Genomic DNA, 18,239 nt, shown 5'->3' on the forward strand with positions numbered 1-18,239 from the left:
TTTCAGTGATTTGTGAACAAGGACACCCAGGTCCCTCTGAACATCAACATTTCCCAATCTCTCTCCATTTAAAAAAAATACTCTGCTGTTCTATTTTTCCTACCAAAGTGGATAACTTCACATTTCTCCACATTATATTCCATTTGCCATGTTCTTCCCACTCACTTAGCTTGTCTATATCCCCTAGAAGCCTCTTTGCATCCTCCTCAAAACTTACATTCCCACCCAGCTTTGTTTCATCAGAAAGCTTGGATATATTACATTTGGTCCCCTCATCCAAATCATTGATCTAGATTGTAAATAGCTGAGGCCCAAGCACTGATCCTTGCAGTACCCCACTAGTTACAGCCTGCCAATCTGAAAATGACCCATTAATTCTACTGTTTTCTGTCCGTTAAACAACCTCAATCCATGCTAGTATATTATCCCCAATCCCATCAGCTCTAATTTTGTTTAGGATTCTCTTGTGTGGCACCTTACCGAATGCCTTCTGAAAATCAAATACACCACGTCCACTGGCTCCCCCTTATCTATTCTGCTAGTTACAATCTCAAAAAACTCAACTGATTTGTCAAACACGATTTCTCTTTCATAAATCCATATTAACTCTGCCCAAACCTATTATTTTCTAAGTGCCCTGTTACCACATCCTTAATAATAGATTCAAATATTTTCCCTACTACTGAGGTCAGGCTAACTGGTCTGTAGTTCCCTGTTTTCTCTCCCTCCTTTTCTTAAATAGTGGGGTTACATTTGCTAACTTCCAATCTGTGGGAACCATTCTGGAATCTATGGAATTTTGGAAAATGACAACCAATGCATCCACTATCTTTATAGCGAACTCTTTCAAAACCCTAGGATGTAGGCCATCAGGTCCAGGGGATTTACTGGCTTTCAATCCCATTAATTTCTCCAGTACTATTTTTTTTACTAATAATTTCTTTCAGTTCCTCATTCTCGCTAGACCCTTGGTTCTCCACTATTTCCGGGAAGTTTTTTGTGTCTTCTGTGAAGACAGACACAAAGTATTTGTTTAATTTCTCTGCCATTTCCTTATTCCCATTATAATTTCTCCAGTCTCAGCCTGTAAGAAACCCACATTTACTTTTGCTAATCTTTTCCTGTTTACATAGCTGTAGAAGCTTTTACAGTCTGTTTTTATGTCTCCTGCTAGTTTACTCTCATTCTATTTTCCCTTTCTCAATTTCTTGGTCCTCCTTTGCTGAGTTCTAAAATCCTCCCAAGCCTCAGGCTTGCAACTCTTTTTGGCAACATTATAAGCCTCTTCCTTTGATCTAATACTATCTTTAACTTCTCTTGTTAGCCACGGTTGGACCACTTTTCCTGTGGTGTTTTTGTGTGTTAAAGGAATGTATATTTGTTGTAAATTATATATTCTTTAAATGCTAGCCGTTGCTTGTCTACTGTCATACCTTTTTAATTTAGTTTTCCAATCTACCGTAACCAATTCGCCCTTCATACCTACATAGTTTGCTTTGTTTAGATTTAAGACCCTAGTTTCGGATTTAACTAAATCTATTTAAACTCAATATAAAATTCTATCATATTATGGTCACTCTTCCCTAAAGGCTCCTTTACTACAAGGTTATTAATTAACCCTTTCTCATTGCACAATACTAGATCTAAAATAGCCTGTTCCCTAGTTTGTTCCTCAACATATATCTGGCGGTACTTGTATATCTGTCATTATTTAGACAATGGACTTAATTTGTGCTGAATCCTGAGATTCCTCAATTTAAAACACAAACTATCCATATAGTTAGGGTTAATTAAAGTAGTCTGAAATTGGTGTAGAGGAAATCTGAGTGTGGCATTGTATGTGTGTAAAATTTTTACTTCTTAAACGGAAATGTTCCAATCTCAAATGTTTGGAAATCTTTTTTATTTTATAGCTTACCAGTTAAAATGTCACAATAGCCTAAAATGATACCTAATAATATGCCAGGGTACAAATCTGAAAAGGGTATTGAATAAGTTGGCACACTGCATTACACCTTCAGAACCTCTTTGAGCAGAGCTCAGTTTGATGGATTACTGTCTATTTTCTTTAGCTCCAGGAGCCCTACATGAAATGTGATTTACTCGTCTCAAGTCAGTTCCTGGTGGGTATGAGGCCACAGCACAAAGCTACTCCTAATTTGGTATTAAATTGGCAGGTTCGGCGGCTGCATTGGCTGATAATTGAAATGTCATGTTGATGCCATCGGGAATAGTCTGAGTGGCGATGTCCGTTTACTCTGGCTGGCTGTACTATATGCATGACCTTGCAATCCTTCATGCTGATGCTGACTACCTGAAACGGGGAAATGTTTTATTTTCCTAGTGGTATCACTGAACTTAATGAATACAAACATTTGGAGAAAAAAAATAAAAGGGAGAAAGGCATCTGAATCTAAGGGTAGAACACTAATCTTTCCCTTTATGTAACTACGGCTTATTGGATATCTCTCTCCTCGAGTCCCATCAGGGGAGTTAGGAGCTCCGATGACTGGAATATCCTGGAAGCATCACTGCTGAGAATTTTCATTTTTGTTATGTCTTTTTGAAATGAGACAAGAGCCTAGGTTAAACCAGCATCTGCACTGTGTGCAGGACTAGAACTGGCAAACTGTGCAGCAATATTGTACAAACTGCAGTCAGTGGCTCTACAGATGTCTCCCATCAAGAATTTTTTTTCACAACTCCGAAGATGCGGTTTCAGGAAGCTTAAGCTTATATGGAATGTAGTCAGAATTCACAGGCTAGGGTTTTGGTTGCTTAACAGGGGCCCTACAAACAAATTATTAAATGAAATTAGATGTTTTGTGTTGTATGCTATCCAGCTAATGTGCAAGTCAGAAAGCAAGACATTTCAACTGTTATGGTGTGTACACAAGACATCAGGCTTGAAAAAAACCTTTTACAGGAAAAGTTCTGATATCCGGCACCGACGGGACCGAGCTGCTGCCGATCTATGAAAACTTCCGGATAGACCAGCGCTAATGTTGAAGGATACGGAGGTTTTCATCTCCGTATCTGACAACAAACACTGTTGCTTAGCAACAGCTTGTAAATACTCGGCCCGTACCTTGGAAGCGTCTCTGAAGCTGTTGCTAAGCTACAGAGATGCTTTCCAGAGCCTGACTGTTTTTTAAAAAATAAATAAATAAATTAAAAAAATGCTAGAAGAGAAAAAACCTAACCAGAACGGCTGCTGATTTCTGCCGTTAGATCGAGGTTTCCGGGCGTACAACCTCTGGATAAACCAAAGTTTCCTGTACATAAGGTAGTAAAAGCACCTGGGCCAAATGAATGTGGTCCACAGTTTGAGTTTTCCTGTATTTTTAAAGATTTTGCCTGAATAAGAACTTCTATGTAATATCTTAAGATGTTGTTCATGTTATGTATTTGAAGACTCAAACATAATACTTATTGCCACCTCTTGTCCTCTGCTACCTTGGCTTTTGTGATTTGAATGATTATAAATAACTTGAATTTGTTTAAAATCTTTTACCTGAATTGGGTGCTCTGCATTCTTGTATTCTTTTCACCGTTCCCACATCCTAATGCAGTATGGGCTTTCTCCAAACACTTAATGTGATCACAGCAAGAAGACAGTGTTGGCAGACCAGTTTTCTCTGAACTCTGCCCCCTTGTGCTTGCAGTGTCTGATAAAAATGCCAGGATTAACAATTACCATTTTTGTTGCGATACAGGCTGCTGATCACATGATTGGCCAAATGTGTCCCCCTCTTGCCTCTGATCAGACAGTAAGTGTCACACCATCGACCAATGAATATAGGCAAAAACTAAATATTTATTTACACGCGCAAAAGCAGTAAGGTGTACTTTTAATTTCTTGTATAATAACTCTGATCACTGACGCGATGCTGTATGAGAGTGACGCAATTCCAAAAGCAGTCATATATATCAGAGTTGTGGAAGGACACAATAGAGCATACCATTGAGCAGAATGACTGATGAGTAGGTGTGTATCCAGTACAACTTGGTCAGTACCCAAGACAGAGCCTCTTTATCCTGAGTAATTAACGAGTCAAATAACCTGGCCTGACAGCTGGGCTCTGGCCTCCATCTTGAAATTTAGCCAGGAAAGTCAGCTTCCATTTTAACTCTGGATACCCGGTTTTGTGTTTTAAATCAAGTTTCTTAATTTAACAAGTGTCTCTGGGAAAACTGAAAATGCTCATAATTAATTTGATACTCATTCTGAATGCTACCTTTTTAAATGTAATCATATCTACCAAGTAGAACCTTTACATAACCAGCATTTGCTTTAACTTATATATAGCATTTTAAGTACTGTTAGTGTCTGATTAGATTTTTGGACTTGCTAAAATTAATTCCTCCCCCACACAAGATCACCAAAAGGAAAGAAAGAATTGCATTTATATGGCGCCTTTCCTGACCGAGGGATGTCCCAAAGTGCTTTTACGGCCAATGAAGTACTTTTTGAAGCGTGTCCACTGTTGTAATGTAGGCAATGTGGCAGCCAATTTGCGCACAGCAGTGTCCCACAAATAGCAATGTAATGATAACCAGATAATCTGTATTTTAGTGATGTTGGTTGAGGGATAAATGTTGGCCAGGACACCAGGGAGAACTCCCCTGTTCTTCTACGAAATAGTGCCGTGGGATCTTTTACATCCACCTGAGGGAGCAGATGAGGCCTCATTTTAATGTCTCATCTGAAAGATGGCACCTCCAACTGTGCAGTGCTCCCTCAGCACTACACTGGATTTTGTGCTCAAGTCTCTGGATTGGGACTTGAACCCACAGCCTTCTGACTCTGAGGTGATGGTGCTACCAGCTACACAACAATTGAAGCTAGCTTATAGGTGATCATTTTATCTTTACAATTTATCTGTGTTAAAACATTTAAAACTTCTGCAGTGTTCCCTGTTTTCCAGGAAGCTTTATCCCTTTAAATCAGCCCGTCTGCTGACATTCTAACTCGTTTGGAAGCTGGGCTTGTATTCAAGGTTTGAAAAAGATTTTTTAAACCGTTTTAAACATCACGTAAACAGGAAATGGTCAAGTGTACTCTGACAGATATCTAAAATCAATTTTTGGTTGGTAAATCCACACACAAAGCATTTCCTGTGTGACCGCTCTGGGCTGCACGATACTAAAATATATTTTTCCACAAAGTCTTGTGTGTATATCTAGAAATTACATTACAACTGTCTTAATATATTAGCATTCTTTCAACTCAGCTACAGTAAATAGTATTTTCATTTTCATTTTGTTTTGAAAACCACGTAAAACCTCTGCAAAGAAGAAGCAAAAAATTCGTAAAGCTATACTGCTCTACTTTTGTCTTGGTAAAATCGCTATTAATTATCATGACTGCAGCACTCCCTCAGTACTGCATGGTTCAATCTCTGGTCTCTGCTGAGTTACAAGATTTCAATTGGCAGTGATCATCGTGGCTGGCAGAATTAACCTCGTCATCAGTTGGGGACAAAACCTCTGACCCTGAAAGAACAAAAAATTTGCATTTATAAATCGCCTTTCACGACCACCGGACGTCCCAAAGCGCTTTACAGCCAATGAAGTACTTTTTGAAGTGTAGTCACTGTTGGAATGTAGGATACGCGGCAGCCAATTTGCGCACAGCAAGCTCCCACAAACAGCAATGTGATGATGACCAGGTAATTTGCTTTAGTCATTATCTGGTAATTCCTGCTGGAAAATTTGTGTGGAATTTGAATGAGGACAGAAGAAATTTGAAAGAGAATTTAACACACAGCTGTCACTTAGAATTAAAAAACTTTTTTTTTTTTGATCCCCCTAGTAGTAGAAGCTTAATTTATTCTTGTCTCTTGTAGTGTATTGATTGTGGCCTGAACTCACTATACTGAATATATGTATTTTTAAATGACTCTTGATGGGTGTCTTGATGCTCATTGGTACTGGTTAGACTGAGCAGTAGGCAATTAAAAAGTAATTCTGATTTGGCTTAATTCCATTTAATCATATTAAGCTGGGGTGCCCTAATTTGTGTTATGTTCGTCTGAGCCATTATTGAAGAGGAATGTAGGTTTAAAGTAGGAATCAAATCTTGCTATAATTGTTGCAAAATTTAGCCTGAATAAGGTTAATTTGCAAGTTGGCTGACGTTATCAAAGCGCATCAGTGCAGTTTGATTTCTGATACTGTGTTTTATGTCGGTTAGTTTTAATCTTGTAAGATCTGAATGTTGTCACGTTGCACCAAGTTATTTCTCTGTTGTAAGCTCTTTAGGTTGATTGTAGATGGGTTTCAGCGGTTTAAATTTTTTTTAAAACTTGCCATTGTGGAAGTGGAGCCATGTGGGGTGGTCCAGTGCACAACTACACAGAACAGGGTGAGAGATTGCAGTTGCCCATGAGTTGAATTAGGATTTGCTGTCATAGGGAGCGGAGGCTAGTTTTAAAAGTGGGGGTTTGGGGTGGGGGGGGGGTGAAATTGGATGGTGGGCAGTAGTGGCCTTTACACAGGGGGCCTGCCTACTCTCTTGGTCAGAAAACTATTGGGGTTGTTGAAGAAAAGAGCCACACAACACATTGGAAAATTGTAACTCTATGTAGATGGAAAACAATAGATTTTTCCAATTAATCAATACTTTTTCCAGTTCTGGCGAAGAGTCACTGTTTCTCTCTCCACAGATGCTGCCTGACCTGCTGAGTATTTCCAGCATTATCTGTTCTATTGTTTCATACAGTAGCTGGTGAATTTGGTTTACATTTGCTTGTTTTTGGATGGGCTTAAGGAGCTAAGTATCCCTTATGAGTCACTCCTGAAAAATAGTTGCTCATTACACTCAACAGATCAATAGGGATGAAAGGTTATATATTAGTCTTTAAAGTCAGAATGTTTTTAAATGAAGGGATATGGCCTTTTGGATGAATACTGGAGCCTGTTGTAAGGAGTTAACTTGGAATGTTACTTTAATGTGTACAACCTGCAAAACAACTGTTACATCATGATCTATGTTGGCGTATTTATTTTAAAGTTGTAAAGTTCTAGTGTTGGATCAGTTCGAATCGACATGATTACACAGCAAATTTCAGCAGGTTGGTATTGTGGCAGTGTAATTTGAGCTTTGTACATAAACCAACTTTTTTTTTTTAATTAAAGGGCTATATATTTGATGGAAGAGACGCTGTTTACCACATACATTTGTACACAAAAATTGTGATAACATTATCAATATGACCTAGAATGTTAACATTCTTGTTGCAGGTAATCTGTCCAGTCTGAGTCGCTTGGGGCTGAGGTACAACAGACTGTCGGCTGTACCCAAATCATTGGCCAAGTGCAGCGAGTTGGATGAGCTTAACCTAGAGAACAATAATATCTCGACATTACCTGAGGTATGAAATAGATAAAATGGTTTGTGGTCTGTGACAACGTTCTGAAAATCAATATCAATCTTTTTGTTTTTATATAGGTTTATTCAAAAATGTGCTGCATTTCTTTATTGGAGTTACTTGACGGTCTTTCCACCACATCTTGATACCATGCAAGAATGGGAGCATTCTTGCTCTTCTAAAAGTCAAATCTGAGTTTTAAGAATATTTGCATGTAATCTTGGGTGTAGATTTCCCAGCTAACTGCTCAAGGAAGAGGACAAAAAAAAGTGATCGGATTACATAGGATATACGGCACAGAAACAGGCCATTCGGCCCAACCAATCCATGCCGGCATTTATGCTCCACACAAGCCTCCTCCCGTCTTTCCTCATCTAACTTTATCAGCATAACCCTCTATTCCCTTTTCCCTCATTTGCTTGTCCAGCCTCCCCTTAAATGCATCTATACTATTTGCTTCGACTACGCCCTGTGGTGGCGAGTTCCACATTTTCACCACTCTAAGCCAGGAATCGGAAATCAAAAACTATGCTAGATCGTGTTTGATTTATTTTTTTCTCCTCTCCCACATAAGCACTAGTAGAGGTGAAAGCTGAAAGTGTGGAAATATACTAGATTTCAGTGCTTTAGCTGATGCAGTGGTTTCTTTTGGCCTGAGCATGTTGCACAATATGAAATAAAATATTGGAAATACACGCCGGGTCTATTAGCAACTGCAGAGAGAAGATAAGTTAACATTTTGGGTGTATATGCTGCAAGATAACTAAAAGATTAAAAAAAATTAGTACAGTTGAAAAAAAATTAGAAAAGTGGGAGGAGTAGAAACAATAAATACTCCTCTCTCAAAATATTGCGTGCAGCAGGGCAGTTCTTGGGCTGTTTAAATTAGGTACTGAAATGGCAGGCCTCCATGCAGCCAGCCTCGTGACACTTCAGAAATACAACAAAAATGGTGGCTTTGGTGAGACTAATTATGATTGAGCAAATTTTTGAAAATCTTGATTTAAAAAAAAAAAATGCAAATAAGTTCTTGGAAGAAATGCAGTGATAATTATACCAGAAATTAATTTTTTGCGGCAGCGAATCACTGGCTAAAACAAAATCGTCGCTTTTTTGCAATTAGCAGATTTCCTGTGGCATTGGAGTGAATCAGAGGATATGCTGTTTTATAACAATGGCGAGTTATGCCGCGATCAAGGCCACTGATTTACACTGACTCAGTATGCCAAATCAATGCTGTACGACAGTGTTTTGATTTAATCCTTTAAGCATTTTTAAACTAGCAATACGGATATTTTGCTAATATATCTGGAGCGACTAGAATGGAACTATGGAGTCTTGCAGTGTAACTCTTCAGCTGGTTACCTTGACTATATTGGCAGTACCTATTGAGTAGCTTTTTAAAAATCCATTGTTTCTTGAGCCCTACAACTGTATGAACACAACCACTGCTTTAACAAAACATTAGCAATAAGTAAATAGGCTCTTTGCTTTAATTAAGCAACTACTCAGTGGTGGCTCCTGTTTGAAACTGCATTAAATTTGAGTTTTATAACTGAACGTTTCACTGTCTATTGCCAGGATACAACAGTCCTCTGTCTAAACCTAAAAGCACAAAGTTTAAAACAAACTGTCTTCTGTCTTTAATTAGCCACTTGCTTCAGTCCCAGTTGTTACTGCTAAATAAAGGTTCTGCTGTATTTTGTGTAATATTGAGTGCATTTAGCTGGTAAAGCCGAGTATGAGCTTTTGGCTTAATCATACACTGTAGAAAAACTAGGGGACCCATTTACATTACTTTTTTTTTACTGGGAACTGGCTTTGCGGATGGTCACTAGCCTTCGGTCTGATACTTTTGCAGTAAAACAAACTAAGATGGCTTTGTTTCACAGTTCTGATTTTGTAAATTTCATAAATGTTGCTCAATATTTGTCAAGCAATACTCTAGGGAAGGCTCAACAATAGTTTTGACATAGTATTTGTTGGACAAGCTCTTATGTCTAAATTTTCATAAAATAATGGAAAATGCTTGTACAGGAAACTTTGTGATATCCGGCACCGACGGGACCGAGCTGTTGCCGAGCTATCAAAACTGCCGGACATACAAAGTTAATGTTGAAGCATACGGAGATTTTCATCTCCGCATCTGACAACAAACACTGTTGCTTAGCAACAGCTTCTAAACAGTCGGCTGCAGCTGCAAGCGTCTCTAGCTGAAGCTGTTGCTATAGCTACAGACCTTGCAGTGCCTGACTGGGGGGAAAAAAAGCAACGAGAACTAAAAAAACTTATAGAAAACGGCTCCTGATTTTTGCCGTTAGATCGAGTATTCCGGACATATAACCTCCGGATAAACCAAAGTTTCCTGTAACTACCTCGGTGGCTGTTCCCTTGTGCTAGTTACGTAGTTGGTTAGCCTCAATTTTGGGAACTTGAGGAAATAAATCTATTTCAGTCCCTTAGCCTTAAATAATATGAAGGTATTGCCTGTGTTAAAATGCCTGCCATTGCAAGGAGTTTTTAAAAGGTTTGGTTACATTTTTTCTAGTGGATTAGGGATGCATATTTTCAAAACAAAAAATTGAAGTCAGTATTAAAATCTTTCTCCCCCTTCCCCCCCCCCCCCCCCCCCCCCCAACAGGGTCTCCTTTCAAGTCTTGCAAACTTGACCAGTTTAACATTGGCGAGGAATTGCTTCCAGTCATATCCAGTTGGTGGACCCTCACAGTTTTCAACTATCTACTCTCTCAACATGGAACACAACCGCATCAATAAAATACCTTTTGGAATCTTCTCCAGAGCTAAAGTGTTGAGTAAGCTGAACATGAAGGTAGGTAGTGAAGTTTATAGGCTACAGGGCGAGGCTTGATCTGATTCTAATGCCTGATTCGGACAGGAAAAAGAGTTCTGAACATTTTATATTACACTCAACTAAGGTTTAAACTTGATAAGTTGTTTTCTAAAATATTGGCAAGTTTTTGATTCAGGCAATCTATATGCTTATATTGCTGTTGAGGTTGCCCTTTGTGCAGTATTGCTGCTGTTAACAACTGATCATGTATTTAAAAGTTTATGGAAATAGTTTATTTATTACCAGCAGAGTTTTTAAATTTACTGTCCAGTTTAACCTTTTTCAGATTCCAGAAATAAACTGGAGGTGTACATTATATTGCATGCTTATTACAAATTGGCTGGCGCCCAGCCCTGTTCTAATTCTTTGGCTTGACTATTTATAGTTTTGCACTGCATTGTTACAGGACTTGATTTTCCCTCGTGACGTTTCGGTGCATTTTATGCTGTGGCTCTTGCATTTGTCTGTAACTAGTTTCCAAGCCTCCCCTTTACCCATTGTTTTACCACTTTTTTTTGACTGTCTTGCACACTAAATTTGGCGATTATGCTCTGTTGTATATACAAATTTAGATGTGTGATCTGTCATTAGTTTCTGCTGCTAATTGATGCTCACAGAATTAACATTCAGAATGTGTATTGATCAAGCATTATCATTTTGGCAGGAGTGAAGTGAGTTTTCTTCAATGTAATTGTAGAAAGATCTACTTTAGGTGGTAAAACAGGTTGGTTTCCTCGTCCTTTGTTGCATTTATGCATCTTACAATTGCCCTATCTCCCATTTCCCAGTAAAGTGATTGATAGGTGGCCTGTTCTTTGTCAATGCTGCAAATCGTTACAGCTGCAATTGGGTTACTGAAGTGTAGCCGTTTTTGCACATCAGAATTTGTAGAAATCCTATCGCTAATTTTAAAATTGTCTGAAACACCATCATCATATCTTATGGACCAGGAGTAGGCACAACACAACGGCATTTATTAAAAATCAGAGAAATTGTCTTTCCACTTCTAGTTTGCCTTTTAATAATTGTAGCACCCATATGAACATTAAAGGAGAATTTAAGCATCAAAGTAAATTTTTAGTTTATGGAAAAGTGCTAAGTTCCTTTTAATAATCACGAATTACAGAAAACAATAGTTTGAAGGCTTTCAGATTTCTCGCAAGTTAAAGGTAGGCTTGATCAAAAACCAGTTACGCCAATAATTTAATTAAGAACACACCCACTTTCATTTCTTTCTGGTTGAATGATCCAAACCTGTCTTCTGGTCTCCATAGGACAATCAGCTAACTTCACTTCCATTGGACTTTGGAACCTGGACAAGCATGGTAGAACTGAACCTTGCCACCAACCAACTCACAAAGATTCCAGAGGATGTGTCTGGACTGGTTTCCCTGGAGGTGAGAAAGCTGACCACAATATCCTGCTATTTACTTAAAGGCTTCACTTGCAAAAGTGAACGTCAATAGGTTTATGCTGCACAGCTACAGAAGCTGTAGAAATTAGCTGTTTAGGTCACATTACAGTAAAATCTTGGGTGTTAGTATTTTAATTGCTTAATATTAATGCTTTCAGACTGTAGGATTCCTTTTGAGTCATGGTCTGCAAAAGTAAAATTGCCTTAACTTGTCCTTCAAATGCCATGGAATAAGAGTGGGACCCTGTATCTTAAACAAATAGTCACCCGCATCCTCTTTGCTTCCTATGTCTGTTCCATTTATTTTGTTGTCTTGTCATTACCATCATGTTTATGCTGTTCATCTGTTTTCAGCGTAGAGGGGGAGGAACCATATTTAGTTCATTTTCAACTTGAGAGATTGAATTATTCACAGGAGCTGCAATGACTAGCTGACTTCAGAGTAGCATGGGATCAATTCACCTACCTCGCAGCAAGCAATAATGTATGACTTGGGGAAGGGGCAGGGAGAGTCTATTTTTCAGCAGAGTGAAATAGTACTCCAGACTGGTGAAAAACCTAAACAGAATGAGCCTCTAATTCAATAATCTACAAAGCTTACCAGAAAGATCATTGACCAGGTTGATGCTTTCCAACCATAAACACGGTTTGCAAGATATTCTTGACTGCCTAACCCATCGAACCAAAAGGCTCTCCTAGGGACCAGAAAAAGTATTTGTTGTAATACTCGAGCTCTCAAACCAGCCTTGAGGCATGTACAGTTGGAAGCTCTGAAAACTCCTTTATAGTCAATCTTATTAGTTAATGGATATGTGTTTGTTTATGTAAGGAGGGCCAACACAAAAACTGTGTACTTAAGAGCATAGTTGTGTATTGAAAGATTATTTTTTTTAATGTCTGAAATAATTATATTGTCATCTTCGGGCCACTTGCCTACCATGGGATAAAAACACTTTTTTAAAAATAAAAAATCAATGGCCCTGAAATTGCAGTGTCTGACCGTGTACTCTGTACTCGTAATCCTTTTGAAATAAAAAATCTGGAACTTGCGGCCTGTCAACGTATCTGTTAACAGGCCATCTGCGGTGGGGTCCGAAAAAGCAATCACTGGCGCAGAGTTGGGCTATTTGCCCAGCGACTGGCCAGCAATTGCCCACGTAAGTCTTGCGGTCGATGCAAGCAGGACCGACGCCTGCTTGCATCAGCGTAAGGGGATATCTAAGCCTTAAATAAACATTTACATCTCCAAAATTATGCACATACTTTATTAAATGAGTTTATGCAAATATTGGCCCAGCTTACAGTTTTAATGTGAGATATCAAATTACATTTTTAATGGGTTTGGTGGATTGAAGATAATTATAATAATTCAAATTCTGTTAATTGTATAATTTTTACATTTCGGGATTCCATTGCATATCATTAGGGGATTCCCTTCGTAAATGATTGCAATGAAATTCTCCTTTGTCATTGGAGGACCGGGCCCACGTGATCCAAGGTACGCTTCTGAACCGCCTGTGTCTCTGGGATCTGTGGGCCATTACGCTGCCCCCCTCCTCGAGGCCTGAGACCGCAACTCTTCGCAGCCTGGCCATCAGGAGGTAATTTCGTAAATGTTTCACGGGTTGGAGGTGTACTCTGGAGGCACGCCTCCGGCCGGAATTTCTAACCCAATGAATTCCTTAATGGGGGCATTAACACACACAAACATGCTATTCACTGAATTTAGCAAAGATGATTCTACTTTTTTAATTAAAAAAGGTTAAAACACCAGGTTCACTTTAATTTTCTGTATCTTGCCCATCCCCTTGAAGTGAGCGTTTGAGAAAAGGCTATCTCCTATTCTCAAGATAAATAGGGGCCATCTTCATAGTGAAAGAGGAGGTAGTTGAGATGGGATAAAAATTGATGAGGTACTAGAAAGGCTGGCTGTATTAAAGTAGATAAGTCACCAGGACCGGATGGGATGCATCCTAGGATACTGAGGGAAGTAAAGGTGGAAATTGCAGAGCTACTGGCTGTAGTCTTCCAATCCTCCTTAGATGCGGAGGTGGTGCAAGAGGACTGGAGAATTGCAAATGTTACACCCTTGTTCAAAAAAGGGTGCAAGAATAAACCCAGCAACTACAGGCCAGTCAGTTTAACCTCAAGGTGGGAAAGATTTTAGAAACTATAATCCGGGACAAAATTAACAGTCACTTGGACAAGTGTGGATTAATTAAGGAAAGCCAGCATGAATTTGTTAAAGGCAAATTATGTTTAACTAACTTGATTGAGTTTTTGATGCGGTAACAGAGAGGGTTGATGAGGGCAATGCAGTTGATGTGGTGTACATGGACTTCCAAAAGGCGTTCGACACAGTGCCACATAATAGGCCTGCTCGCAATGTTGAAGCCCATGGAATAAAAGGAACAGTGGCAGCATGGATATGAACTTGGCTTAGTGATAGGAAACCGAGTAGTGGTGAACGGTTTTTCGGACTGGAGAAAGGTACACCGTGGGGTCGGTACTAGGACCACTGCTTTTCTTGATGTATGTTAATGACTTGGACTTGGGTGTACGCGGCACAGTTTCAAAATTTGCAGAGGACACAAAACTTAGAAGTATAGTGAACAATGGCACGGTGGCATAGTGGTTAGCACTGTTGCTTCACAGCACCAGGGACCCGGGTTCGAATCCGGCCTCGGGCGACTGTCTGTGTGGAGTTTGCACATTCTCCCCGTGTTTGCGTGGGTTTCCTCCGGGTGCTCCGGTTTCCTCCCACAGTCCAAAGATGTGCGGGTTAGGTTGATTGGCTATGATAAATTGACCCTTAGTGTTAGGGGGATTAAATATGTGGGGTTACGGGGATAGGGTGAGATATGTGTTGGTGTAGGGGTTACGGGGATCGGGTGGGATATGTGTCGGTGCAGGCTCGATGGGCCGAAATGGCCTCTATCTGCACTGTGGGGTTTCTGTGATTCTGTGATAGTGATAGACTTCAAGAGGACGTAGACAGGCTAGGCTGGCAGAATGGGTGGACACGTGGCAGATCAAATTTAACACAGAAAAGTGCGAAGTGATACATTTTGGTAGGAAGAACGAGGAGAGGCAATATAAACGAAAGGGTACAATTCTAAAAGGGATGTACGAACAGAGAGACCTGGGGGTATATGTGCACAAATCATTGAAGGTGGCAGGGCAGGTTGAGAAAGCGGTTTTAAAGCATACAGGATCCTGGGCCTTTATAAATAGAGGCATAGAGTACAAAAGCATGGATTTTATGATGATCCTTTATAAAACACTGGTTCGGCCTCCACTGGAGTATTGTGTCCAATTCTGGGCGCCACACTTTAGGAAGGATATGATGGCCTTAGAGAGGGTGCAGAAAAGATTTACAAGAATGGTTCTAGGGATGAGGGACTTCAGTTACGTGGATAGACTGGAGAAGCTGGGGTTGCTCTCCTTAGAGCAGAGAAGGTTGAGAGGAGATTTGATAGAGGTGTTCAAAATCATGAGGGGTCTAGACAGAGTAGATAGAGAGAAACTGTTCCCATTGGTGGAATGGTGGAGAACCAGAGGACAGATTTAAGGTGATTGGCAAACGAACCAAAGGCGACATGAGGAAAAACATTTTTACGCAGCGAGTGGTTAGGATCTGGAATGCACTGCCTGAAAGGGTGGTGGAGGCAGACTCGATCGTGGCTTTCAAAAGGGACGAGAAGTACCTGAAAGAGAGAAAATTGCAGGGCTACGGGGAAAGGGCGGGGGAGTGGGATTAGCTGAAGCGCTCTTGCAGAGAGCTGGCACGGGCTCGACTGGCTGAATGGCCTCCTTCTGTGCTGTAACCATTCTATGATCTTGGCAAAATGGGTCTGGGGTGAGAATTTGGACACTTATTGTAGTTTGAAGCAGACTGAGCTGAGCCATTTCACAAACGGCCTGTCTGGTTTCAGTGCACACCTGCAAACTTTGGCTTCCCTCTTTATAAACTTGTGTGAATTCAATGTTCAACCTTTCAGTAAAACTCAATACCAAAATCCTTCCTGTGAAGGAACAAAATCAAAAAGCAAAAATCCTGAAATGTGACACAGGCCTTCGAATGTGTCCATGCTTAGTGCCAGCATGCAGAGGCTTTTATATCTGTGTTGATCTTTTTGTTTTTGGTTTTGTGTGTTTCTTTTTGTAACAGCACTGAATAAAATGGAACATAAAAGCTAAACATAAATTTATTCAGAAGCATCAACTGCTGTATTCCTGTTCTATCAGCAGTAAGTCCTTCTGCTTCCTTGCCAAAACTGTATTGAAACTTCTATCAATCCTCCTTTCCCACCTTTCTCCAATCTTGATGGTTCAATTGCTAGTTCCCCACAAGATAACATTTATCTTTTTGACTCTGAATGGTTCCTGATGATCTTACCAATGAACCTCTTTCCGTTGCTGTGTTCTACCGCTGTCGGCACCTCCACTCTTTGGATTCTAATATGGCTTCTGCTCCTAATGGCATCTCTTCATTGTCCTCAAGCGATGTACCTTTTGAACTTGCTCCTGTCCTATTTGGGGTCTCCTTTTCCCTGGAAATCTGCTTATCTAGTGTGCTGATTTGAATCTGGCTAGCTTTGTATTTATCGTTAGACCTGTAGTTTTCACAATGTAGTTTGTTTGCGCCTGAGTGCTCTTTTAATAAACAAGTGGGTGAGCCATGAGATATTGCTAGGTATGAAATTCAAATGAATTTACTAACTCTTACAATGGTTCATGTCTAGGTTCTTATCTTATCAAATAACCTTCTTCGAAAATTACCACATGGCATTGGGCACCTAAGAAAACTGCGAGAGTTGGACTTGGAAGAAAATAAGCTTGAATCTCTTCCAAATGAAATTGCATACCTTAAGGATCTGCAGGTGAGTGTTTTGAATTAGACCATGAAATCCAATTGAACTTGGCTACCTTCCTTAATATTTTTGTCCTGTTTGTGCTCGATGTTCTGTAATGTAAACTTGATCTTCAAAGTTTGCTTCATGCCTTTAGTTCTTGGGCAGTCACAGGGATTGGAACCAGCACAGGTACGTTTATAAATAAACATATACAGGAAACTCTCTTTTAACCGGCAAAATTCAGGAGTAGGTTCAGGTAAGTTTTACTATATATTAGTGGCCGTGTAACCGGGGCTTCTGGATCTGTGGCCGTGTAACCGGGGTTCCTGGATCTGTGGCTGTGCAACAGGGACTCCTGGATCTGTGGCTGTGCAACAGGGACTCCTGGATCTGTGGCTGTGCAACAGGGACTCCTGGATCTGTGGCTGTGCAACAGGGACTCCTGGATCTGTGGCTGTGCAACAGGGACTCCTGGATCTGTGGCTGTGTAACCAGGGCCTCCTGGATCTGTGGCTGTGTAACCAGGGCTCTCGTACCTTGGTGTAAGTATACCTCTCTGTAATCCGGACTTTTTGATCAACCGGCACCACGCCAGTGCTGGATAAAAGAGATTCCTGTAACTACATAACTGCCTAATTGGAACATTGAACCACTGGAATGGTTTACTTTCCCCTAGATTTTCCATTGTGGCTTTTGCTACTGTTGATAGATTTTGAGGTCTTCAGAGCCCCCTCAGCCCATTTCCTCCATCCTATTTGGAGTGCACAGTTTCAGCATTTCCACTCTAGTTGCTTATTACAATTCAGTAAGGTACAAGATCACATGTAAATTTGCTATACGGTAAATGGAGAGCACATTTGGTTATCCCAAAAATAAGAATATTAAACCGCACTGGAAATTTAAAAATAAAAGTAGATTGTGACCCCTAAATCAGTCAGACATTGTTATTATGCTACAGTGCATTTGTATTTAGAACACTTGCCCTTGAATTTTTTTTCTACTTGTCAAGTTTTGTATTAAGAGTATCTTATCGGGGATAAACTGTATATACATATATAATTGAATGACTTGTTCAAACAAGAGTTGGAAATAGTCACGCATATTAAGGCGGTTGTGCACATTCAAATTTTGGAAATGCTATTGCTAATTCAAAAATTTTCCCATGAACTTCATAAAATTGAAATCTTTTTTTTAACATGTAATGTGTGAAAAGCTATCCTTTGGTAAAATGCTAAGTGACAGCTGTATGACTTACTAGGTGTAATAAGCACTGTTCAGTAAATGTCATTGCCATCTCTATTTTAATAAAATACTGAAAGCATCATAGTAAAAACCTAATAATGGTTGTATTCTATTGTGGTAGATCATGTATTCCCATTATCTGATAGTCAGGAGGAGTCAGGTCAGTATGACAACATCATAAGCTTAGATTAATAAAATGTAAATTTAAATCTGGTTTTAGGTTTTTAAATTCTTTACTCAAAAGGTGAGATGTTTGAAGTCACCTACCTGTGAAGGACATTTAGGGGAATTCATAGAAACATAGAAGATAGGAGCAGGAGTAGGCCATTCGGCCCCTTGAGCCTGCTCCGCCATTCAGTGAGATCATGGCTGATCATCCAAACTCAGTACCCTGTCCCTGCCTTCTCCCCATATCCCTTGATCCCTTTAGCATTAAGAAATATATCTAACTCCTTCTTGAATATATTTAATGAATTGGCCTCAACTGCCTTCTGTGGTAGAGA

The 18,239-nt window shown here is 39.8% G+C and overlaps 1 protein-coding gene across 5 annotated transcripts in view; it reads left to right on the top strand.

The window, feature by feature from the left end:
* Positions 1 to 18,239, top strand: part of shoc2 (SHOC2 leucine rich repeat scaffold protein) — a 97,724-nt gene that overhangs the window by 64,485 nt on the left and 15,000 nt on the right. For all 5 annotated transcript variants that reach the window (XM_085994362.1, XM_085994364.1, XM_085994363.1 and 2 more), the window contains exons 4-7: positions 7,246 to 7,376; positions 10,015 to 10,203; positions 11,499 to 11,621; positions 16,384 to 16,521. In XM_085994362.1, coding sequence (XP_085850488.1) covers positions 7,246 to 7,376; positions 10,015 to 10,203; positions 11,499 to 11,621; positions 16,384 to 16,521 — 581 coding nt within the window. The remainder of the gene's footprint in view (positions 1 to 7,245; positions 7,377 to 10,014; positions 10,204 to 11,498; positions 11,622 to 16,383; positions 16,522 to 18,239) is intronic.

Source organism: Somniosus microcephalus, chromosome 8, assembly GCF_052327205.1.
Source record: "Somniosus microcephalus isolate GS21.2 chromosome 8, FLI_Smic_1.0, whole genome shotgun sequence".
Taxonomy (NCBI): Eukaryota; Metazoa; Chordata; class Chondrichthyes; order Squaliformes; family Somniosidae; genus Somniosus; species Somniosus microcephalus.